Raw genomic sequence first — 10,189 nt, 5'->3', positions numbered from 1 at the left:
CTTTTGTCGCTTGTGTACGCGAGATAAGTGACAACTATGTATAATGATAAAAAATAAATAATTCTTCAACATTATAATGGGATTTTATTTAACAGCACTCAACACAGCTTCAGTTCAAAATTAAATTTAAACTCAAAAGATACGACGGACTTTTAAGAAAATCGCTAATAGGATAGGACCTATATAAAGATACTGAACAATCTCATTCACTTATCCAATACCAATATTATATAATATATACAACAACATCATTTAACACGTGTCGGGCAGGGAATAAAACAAATACATTAAACATGAGTTAATTTATTTTTATAAAAATATTTTGTACTGCTAAAAATAATTCAGTCGGTACAAGTAAACTCCTTTTTACAAATATTTAATTCAAATGATTTTATCACAATAAAATAGTTTTTAACAATCATGCACATTTAAAAATAATATTAAAAACAAAAATTTAATATTAAATAAACAATTACATAATTTGGCACCAGGATTAAATTGTATAAAGTAAGATGGTGACTGGTAGCTAAAAAATATGGAGCAACTTTCAATATAAATCTATGATATATTGTTACGTTAAAACAACGAAAATGAAATAGAAAGATGGCTATCGCAGATAAAAAGGCCCTTACAATAAAAAAATAAAAAAGCGACACAGGAATAAAAATAAATTCATTTTATAATCTGAATAGTAGAGCAAAACCTTGTCATGCTAAAACTTTATCGTTAAAAATATGTAATAAATGTAAGTACAACAATAATACAATATGAAAGCAATATTATTATCAGTAATCACATCTTTTTATGCTATTGTACAGAACATTGACGATAGTAATCATTAACTTCATGAGGCCCGTAATCTCTGGAAACGTGATAAGCTACCGACAAACCTTACTTGCCTCCAGCAATGTGCAGGACACCGAAACATTTCGCTGTGATTTCTTTTACAAACCAAAGTCAGCCTGCACCTCATTTCTGTAGCAAATTGGCTTAGTCGGCGGCCTATATTTTTTATAGGAGACCTAGGTTAATTACAATAATAGGATGTATGTATCTATAAATATTTCACATGAAATACAATCATATATTTACTAAAGTATTCAACACAGACAGTCATAGTCATGTTCTGAAGAGAATACTTAATTGACATTATTTTGACATTATTCTGTTTTAATAAGACGGAATGTATAACTTTAGGGGTATATAAGTAGGACTGATTAAAAAATAACCGGACGATAAAGTAACAAAACATGAATTAATTATAAATTCCGTTTCGATTTGAAATTATTAAATTATTAACACAATACATTAAAATTATAATTTCTGAATGGTTCGTTTTTAAAATGGACAGCAAAGAAACCGGTTCTCATTTTAATCGTGATTTTATGCCATAAAAAAGCGACTTTATTTTGTGCGTTATCCAAATGGCTTACAGATAATATTATTTTACGTAATGTATTTAAACATTGGATTATAGTTGTTAATGAGATCTACCTGCGCAAGCAAAGGGTTTTAATAAAATATATCAGAATACACAGAGATCAAAGTAAAACTCACTATTATTAAAATATAAAGGCAGTATGGGCTAACATTTATGCATTTTATGTTAAATATATAGGTACATAATAAATAAAAATATATAAAACAAATGAAATCACTCTACAATCTAAGAAACAAAAATATTGACTACTTATAAATTTCCAAAGGTATCAATCACTGAGTGAATTTTAATTATTTTTGAATGGTTTAATTAACGCTATGTGATAAAAAGTTAGTTTAGAATGCAAACTGCTTTGCATGTCATTACTAATGTTAAATATTCATTATTTTGATTGAATTTAACATCAACAAGTGACATTTCGGCCAGCGAAGATAACAGAATCACATAAATGGAAACACACACCATTTCTTTCAATCTGTTGATGTGACCAAGACTTGTGGGGTCTAAGAAACTGGTTTTGATTCTTATTTAATATTAATAGCATTTCTCCTGAATACAAAAATACAAACGGTTAAATTGAATCGAGATTGAGACAAATAACTACATGGATTTATTATGAATAATATATTAAGTATTAAGATTTCAATTTATATACAATGTAAACGGGATACAAACTTATTAATTATTATATTGTCTTTTTGAACGCGCATATATTTCTATACAGCTATTTGATTCAATATTAATTAGTCATGTAAATGCAATAAGCTTATATTTTTTGTTATAACATCTGAACTTGACATATCGATTAGCGGTACCGCCATATTGAATTTTTTGCCTGACGTCATAACGTCATCTTAGAACTAACGTCATGATTTCTTTTCGAATATATTTACTGAAACCAGGATAATGCACATGAAAGACCACAGTAGGACAAATATAGCCCACGCAACGTGAGAAAATGGACTTTTATACTTATTTACTACCCCTAACCCTAGTAAGTTTGAGCAATGGCGCCTCGCGGACACAACTAAGAACGTAGGTATGAAGTACTGGATGCCAGTGCCGGCGTACGAACCGGTAAACTCTATGAGTATGCTAATATCCTCTAAATAATACGTAAGCAGTACTGGTGGGAACACCGTTACTATCGGAAATACAAGTTTTCTTAAAATAAAATTGTACGATTCCAGTCTGGTAGTGTCTAGGAACAGGCTTTGCAGGTTGTTTCTTAGTGTTATAGCGATGATTGGGAAGCTGGTTGACAGGGTGAATACTGGGAATAAAGCGAGGAAGTATTCGACGACTTCTAAAAATATGTTGTCGCTGTCTGTTGGTATAAAGTTGAGAGTGTACAAGTCGCTTAGCTGCGCAAAGGCAAAGGCTCCTGTGAACGCTAGAAGGAGATAGAAGATGGCTATGAGAGCGTAATCGAAGAAGAGGTGTAGTCCGAGCCTTGTCTTGCCTCTGATGGGAGCTATGAGGCCTGGCAGCGAGTGGTGGCACATGAAGGAGTAGACGCAGGCGCCGAACAGGGTCGGCATGCCGGTGACGTCGAACGCAGGCGGCCGGCCTTGTGGGCCGCGACCGATCAGCAAGTGTATTGCCATCGATATCATTATTGTGAATGCTGAAAATAATAAAATCAAAACTTAACATCGTCAAAAACAAGTTCTAACCCTTATTTAAAACCAAGAAAGAAAATGTTTTCCAGAGCGTTTAAATAGTCTATTAAATTGTTACCCTATGTTCACGATTCTAAAATGTTTATAATCAATTTTATTGCTTACTTAAATAGGTACCTACAACAAGTCTTGACTTTCAAAACCGTAATGCTTTAACCACTATACGACTTAGGTACGTAATATTACCTACAAATCCGCTCGATAAGCATAAAATTGATGGCAATATAAGTAAGTGTAATTAATGAAGATTGCTGATTAAATACATTTCCGCAATCAATATTTTGAATTGCTTTGCCTATTCGGCACGGATATTCAATACGATCTAATGCAATTTGCGTGTTGTACTGTAATCTGATTTGAATAAACTGTTTATCATCGTAATTTATCTTTGCCCTACACATTATTGATTTATAAGCAATATAATGTTTAGGAGGCCGTGGCTAATCTATAACTGCATAAGTGAATCAATCACAGGTTATGCTATGCTAGACGCGGTCGGTTCGTAGATTCGGTCGGTTCTTTGACAGTCGTTACAGGTAGTCAGAAGCTTGAAAGACTGTAAAACAAGGGGTATCGTGTTGCCCAGGTAACTGGGTTGAGGAGGTCAGAAATATAGTCGCTCCTTGTAAAATATTAGTACTTAGCTGAATCCGGTTAGACTGGAAGCCGACCCCAAACGCTAGGACGATGATAAAGCAATATAATGTACCTAGACGCTCAGAAGCTAGAGTTTAAGTTTTTACTGTGAATAACAATAATTAAAATCGCTTTGCAAATTGTCGTCCATGAACACAATTATAAATAATTTAAAACCAAACTAAAATGACGCAAATATAACATTTTTATATCCACTTTTTCTGCACACATTATTAAAAAAAAACCGTTATCGTTTAACTCATTACGTAGTTATCACGTTCCAGTCTAATAACTTAAACTAAAGTTCTCACGTGTGAGCTATAAAAGTGCTATATCCATGTCCCTAGTATGTAGTCAGTAAACATTAAATTGCACGCCAATCTTTATTTATTCAATGGGGCGAGTGCAGTGGTCCCCACTTGCGACAATCACGACAATTGGATGTGAATAAGAGGGAAGTGCACGATTTTTAACTTCCCTTAGCTTAACTGACTGGGGATTATGATGTATAACGGCCATTTAGTCAGTGAGATACAAAATACCCTTGAAGATTGAAAAGGGTGTGCTTTATTATTCGAGGGAGATTGAAGGTTTTTTTTTTAAGTAACATAGCTTCTAAAACTTTTTGGTAAAGCGGGGGAATCCTCTGTGACACACACCTCTGTGGGGGAGGAAATAGTTTGTAAGACTTCTTAAATCTCAATCTTTTGTGTTCTCAAATTTTAAAACTTAACTGATACATAGGCATCAATCAAGTAAGTGATGTCAGTTAGACGTCTATTAACTGTAGAACTTAAGTGATGCTTGTGTATTCCACCAACGACTTCAAAAGGGACCTCTTTACTCAGTATCTTTTTTGTTACCCGATAGCTGGTTCTAAGATTAAACGGATAAACTCCAACAAGACATTCGATAGATTAGTTGGAAGAGCGGTGGACTGTAGTGTAGCAAGCATCATATTAATAATTTTTTTCCGAACAAAAACTGATTAAAGTAATATAAAAAGGTACACTTACCCAGCCACCGCATGCCAGACGTAAACAGCTGTAAATACTTTGTCTTCTGTACGTTGAAGAAAACGAAGGGCCCCATCGCCCCTACGAAGGTCAACAATGCGACCCTGTAGGTGTCCAGACGAGTGTAGCCTGGGTGTTCAGGGGACGAGGAGTTGAAGCACGGCAGTTCGTCCCATAGTCTGGAGTCAGTTACGTTGGCAGGTACTGGGGTGCTGGTAAGAAAAAAAGGTTTTTTTTTAGGACTTGATATTATTTGATTTTTTTCTCTCTTTCACTCTGGGGTCGGTGTTTCATGTCTGATAATCGTGGTCAGAGGGGTGGAATCTATACTGATATTAAATGTATGTTTTGTCCAATCTCTGCGCAGCGCGACTCTATTAGTAAATTTTGACAATTTTAAATTAACTTTTGACTTCAATATCGTTATTTTAGAAACTTATTCCGCAATGATTTTGTTATTTATGAGATCGAAGATAACCAATGTCGGTTACAAAACTTTCGTAATCTGATGCTTCGTGTCATAATTTACTGATAACGAATAACAACACAAATGTCCTCGTAACCGAATTCCAAGTACTATCTAAGAGACTAGACAACACAAAAAATGTACATATAATAATACCAAGTCTGGATGAAAACATGCAAAGGTGCATAGAATTCCGTCAATTGTAAAGTACCTACAATGGGATCGCAATTCAGGTAAATTCGGGCTGATATCCTGACGGCCCAATTGAATGACAAAAAAACTTGTTTCATCTGAGAAGGGTCTTTACATTAAACTTTCTTTCCCAGCTTAACGAAACAAGAAATAAAAGCCAGTCACGGTACTATAAAGTGTTCCACAAAAGCATGTGGATGTTACGATCCGATTATTTTGTGTGCTAAACATGAAACATGATTCTGTATTTTTATAAATGCAGTCAAGTTTCGTGTATGACAAGTTTCTGTTTCAAAATTGAGTTGTTAAAATGCTCATGTGAAATAAAATGCAAGCAGAATAAAAATATTAATATTATCCCTTTCAAAATTACACTTTTCGTCAGTTTGATAGTTAGGTACTTCTTATAACTGAAAATAATGAACTAGGTTTTTAAATATTTTGAGCATATTTGCAAATTGCCATTTTCTCATTTGAATAAATATTTAAAAGAGAACTAGTTCCATAGGTTGATGCAGCGGGATTGTCGGAAAGGGTTACCGTGGCATCGGTACACGAAGGGCAAAGGAAGGGTGAGTGGATTTAGTCAGTAGAAGTCTAACACTAATGGAAGTCATTTGATGATTTTCAAACCGAAAAAAGGGTCTTACAGAAATACTGCGAAACATATATATTTCCTATGTAATATGTACTTATAAAGGACATAATATACAATATGTTACCGTTTTATACAACTTATTGAACAAGGTTTTAGCGGCACCTGAATCAATATCAAGCAACTATCAACATCTCTACAATGTACGTCAGGAATATATTATTTTTGTTCATTCAATTACTTGATAACACACTTTAAATTTTATCTTTTTAAAATGTGTCTCGATATTTTTTTAATAATTGGTTATATTTTGAGCACAAAAGTAGTGAAAGACAAAGACTTGAAAGATACCCTTTGACAAACTTTGATCTCTAACAGCCTACAAAAAATGTTTCCCTTAGTTCTATAACATTAATTATCAAAAGCTTTCTTTGAAATCGATAAAACAAAAATTATTCATGCGAATTGACAGCAGTTTATTCTTGTCAAAGTTGTAATATTCCCAGACTAGGTCGGTAGGGCGGCTAATAAAGCTTGGCGGTAGTCAAGGGCCGGAGCTGATCGATATTACGAGCGTTTTGATTCGAAGACACGTTGCTGTATTGATTGGCAAAAATAATAGGTCAAACCGTGTAAAGTCGACATACAAATGTTACAGAACTTATTTGATTAGTTGTAGTCGCGTGACAAAGAAAAAGTCTTAGACATTTTAGTCGCGAATTTTCGATAAGGAAAACTCTTAACATAATGATTGAAACAAAGAAAGAAAACAAACGTTTATAAAGTCTTCATGAACGAAGCTAGTTCTTTTTGGTGAAATTTCGTATTCACAATAAAATAATATACTAATAATACAATAGCCGCATTATGTATTGTCTTATAATTTCTCTTGACCTACAGCAATCTACGCACGAAAATATGAATATGTAACTTCTATTATTATAACTACGATTGCAACTCTCCTTCTCATACTAAACCGTAGATACGATTATAAAAACATATTTTTAGAAGCTTGGACTTCGAGATAGGGCTTATGCTGCTATTTACTAAGTTTAGCGAATAGCATGTTCTATAAATGTTCCACTTCTACAGGATAAAAAAACCTATAGAGAAGGATAAAGGACTTAGAAGTCAGGAAGGTCATGAAATAAAAAGTTTATTAAAAATAAGGTTCTACTCACCACACTACATCCATGACAGATTTCGCAACAGCGGCGGAGTAGATAGAAAGGTCACCGTACAAGTAAATACAGAGAGTGCAATAGAACGTCGTCCTGCCCAATTTGTTGAAGAATAGGTTGGCCATCTCTCCGAGTTCGACGCGTCTATCGAGACTGTAGTAACGTGAGGGTATGGTCTCCCCGCAGACCAGAGGCTCTTCGAGGTCGCCATGGCTGTTCCTTGAGGTGGCCTGGTCTTCATCCGATTCATGGTCTTGTATCTGAGAATAGGTTATAATTTTTGAACAGAACTATAGAGTGAACCTGAAGTAGTTTTATTGGCGAGATGGGTAACGAGCTCCAGCCAGAGCCAAAAATAACTAACTACAATAGCAACCTTTACGAAGAGCAGCCCCTGAGGGGTTCAGGACTCAGTAGCTCAAGTACTTTGAAAGGAGGCATAGCAAAAGAGAACTGGATCAAAATCTAGTTAACATGAGTTATTATATTATAACAAGATCTTTGAAATGCTAGTTCGTATATTATGTATTGATCATAAAGTAACTTATAAGTAATGGCTTAATAAGCTTATATGTATAATGCTAAAGAGTTTTATAGAATAACCCAGTGGTTTCTAGTCTTGACTCAAAAAAATCTATGCATTGGTTTGAAGAACTGTGCAACACTAGAATTATCGTGACTTTTTGAACAGTTCACCTTACATAAATGGATTTCCCTACTAAATCTTTAGGTTAATGTTATTGTAATCAGTTCATTAAACAATAATCAGTGTTTCAAATTCTGCCTGATTAGGTTACATGCAACTCAATATTGCATTGCTTCACACTTGTTAAGATAAACAAGAATTAATGGCATAAGCAAAAATTTTATTTTTAAATTTAGAATGGGGTGTTCTTTTTTCTTTCTTTTTTTATAAATAAATAAATGCGGACAACATCACAGACATTGTTCTGAACCCTAAGTAAGTTGCTAAAGCTTGTGTTATGGAATTCAGATACAACAAAGGTACCACAAACACCCAGACCCGAGACATTGCAGAAATGTGAATTTTTACATTGACCTGACCGGGGATAGAACCCGGGACCTCAGAGATAGCGACACCTTGAAACCGGTGCGTACGCCACTCGACCACGGAGGTCGTCAAACGTCGTCGTGTTTATATTGACCAAGGGCCTGTTTCACCATCGCCACATAAGTTCCCTATAAATTACTTGACAGATTTTTCCATACAAAGAATGTCAAATTTTTCAATTTTTCTGCCAGATAGCGACTAATCAGTGATTGTGAAACAGGCGCTAAATCAGAAAATATAAATCAAATAAATGAAAAAAAAATATTGAATACATATTTTTCATTTTATCACATCATTAAAAAGTAAGGAAGATTAAAAGTACTTAAGTTGATGAAATGTATGGTAGTGATGGCTAACAACATCACTTGATAGTAAAAAGTGCACTAGTAATCATTCACCAGTATGCTTTTTAAAAATGCAAGATGTTAAAACACCCCTATTTTAAGACATAAAATAAAAACTATGTATCCAATGTTTTTTGTGTATCAGTTCAGTGATGGACTGTTTTTTTTTTTCCAAATATACTAATGCTTATTGGGAAATAAAAAAGCAAAAACTTCCAGAAGTTTAGTAAGAGTACTTAGTATGATGAAAATAAAGAAGTAACCAGAAATTATACCATAACTGTTAATTATGAGATTTCTCTAATTATAAGGACCATTATTTATGAGTGACTTGAGTGACAAAGAGTTGGAAAATTATAAAGATAAAATTACACTCGAAGACAAATGATACAGTCAGTAATTCAACACTTAGTCTATAAATATTAAATAACAACTTAAAATTTCCTCATAACCATCCTAATTCAATAACTATATTTTTAATTTTGACATCTAAAACAAGATTTCGCTTTTTTTCTTTTCTGTAGTCAGAACTTATTTCGGCAAATACTCTGGCAACTAAAAAAAAATACTTACACTCTCTCTTTTAATTGTTTGCAGCCTCTTCCATTTAAACACAGCATTAGCGCATGCCATTGTCTCAATGACATAAGTGGCGTTCAGGAAGCTCATGAAGGCCAGGAACATCAAGGATATGGTACTGAGACCCCATCCTGCCCTAGCAAACGCAGCCGGCAGGGTCAGAGCCCCTGTGCCCACAATCAAGTTGAAAATGTAAATTAACCCCACCTGACAAAAAAAGTTTTATACGTTTAAACCATCAAATAGCCACTGATTTAACACATCTCTAGAAAGGTATAAACTAGGTAATAAATAGGTAAGATTTTTGGAATCCAGTTAAAACTCTGAAAAGAGAAAAGTTTTGCATCAATTTATATTGACCTATTGCAGAATATAAAACAAAAAATTAAATACGTTTTTTATTTAGCAAGCACTGAAAGTAGGTAAGGGACAGAAAACATTGGTATTGCGGGGGAGCGAGAGACAACAGATCATCATGTAAACAATATGGAACAAAAGAGTTTACAAGACAATAAGTTAACTTCACTATTAACTAATCTCTTCGTACTTGAATTACATTGAATAATACTTCGCAATAATTATTTATATATTTATTTATTAATGCACTTACCCAGACAGAATACTGGTCCCCAGACTCTGTAACAGGCATTCTTAACAGTCTCAGTACACCCCAGAAACGGCGAAGCATAGTAATCCGTATCCATACGACATTGCTGCCGGATATCTGACACAGCAATGAGCGAAAATTTTCCAATCGATGAAATAATCAGTACCTGACGATAAAAAAATATGGAAACGATAATGAATAAACACTAGATCACAAAACACTTTGGCTATGACAGTTCCGACGTTTTTGACAGTTCCAATGTCATCGCACATTTCACAAAAAAATGTACCACTGTGTTCCACTCCGCAAAAATTCAATATCTGTTGATACGATAACAACGTGAACATTTAAATACTACGGTTTCAGGTCATTTCACGT

General features: G+C 34.0%; 1 protein-coding gene across 1 annotated transcript; it reads right to left on the bottom strand.

Annotated features, from left to right (window-relative positions):
• Nucleotides 1-760: 760 nt before the first annotated feature.
• LOC113492081 (transmembrane protein 104 homolog) lies at nucleotides 761-10,094 on the bottom strand. The gene is made up of 5 exons (XM_026869377.1): nucleotides 9,815-10,094; nucleotides 9,199-9,411; nucleotides 7,210-7,469; nucleotides 4,776-4,987; nucleotides 761-3,068 (listed from the first exon to the last, which is right to left on the bottom strand). The coding sequence occupies exons 1-5, from the start codon at nucleotides 9,890-9,892 to the stop codon at nucleotides 2,308-2,310; spliced, it is 1,524 nt and encodes a 507-aa protein (XP_026725178.1). The 5' UTR covers nucleotides 9,893-10,094; the 3' UTR covers nucleotides 761-2,307.
• Between the last annotated feature and the right edge of the window lie 95 nt (nucleotides 10,095-10,189).

The sequence above is a fragment of the Trichoplusia ni genome, chromosome 3 (assembly GCF_003590095.1).
Source record: "Trichoplusia ni isolate ovarian cell line Hi5 chromosome 3, tn1, whole genome shotgun sequence".
NCBI lineage: Eukaryota > Metazoa > Arthropoda > Insecta > Lepidoptera > Noctuidae > Trichoplusia > Trichoplusia ni.
The sequence above is the reverse complement of the archived record's forward strand: the minus strand, read 5'-3'. Positions and strand labels throughout refer to the sequence as shown.

Excerpts from the sequence above, each read along its gene's own strand:
- LOC113492081 (XM_026869377.1), bottom strand. The coding sequence starts at position 9,892 with ATGCTTCGCCGTTTCTGGGGTGTACTGAGACTGTTAAGAATGCCTGTT. Across the intron at positions 7,470-9,198 it reads AAACAATTAAAAGAGAGAGT|ATACAAGACCATGAATCGGA; the intron begins GTAAGTATTTTT and ends ACCTATTCTCAG. Across the intron at positions 3,069-4,775 it reads GTCTGGCATGCGGTGGCTGG|CATTCACAATAATGATATCG; the intron begins GTAAGTGTACCT and ends TATTATTTTCAG.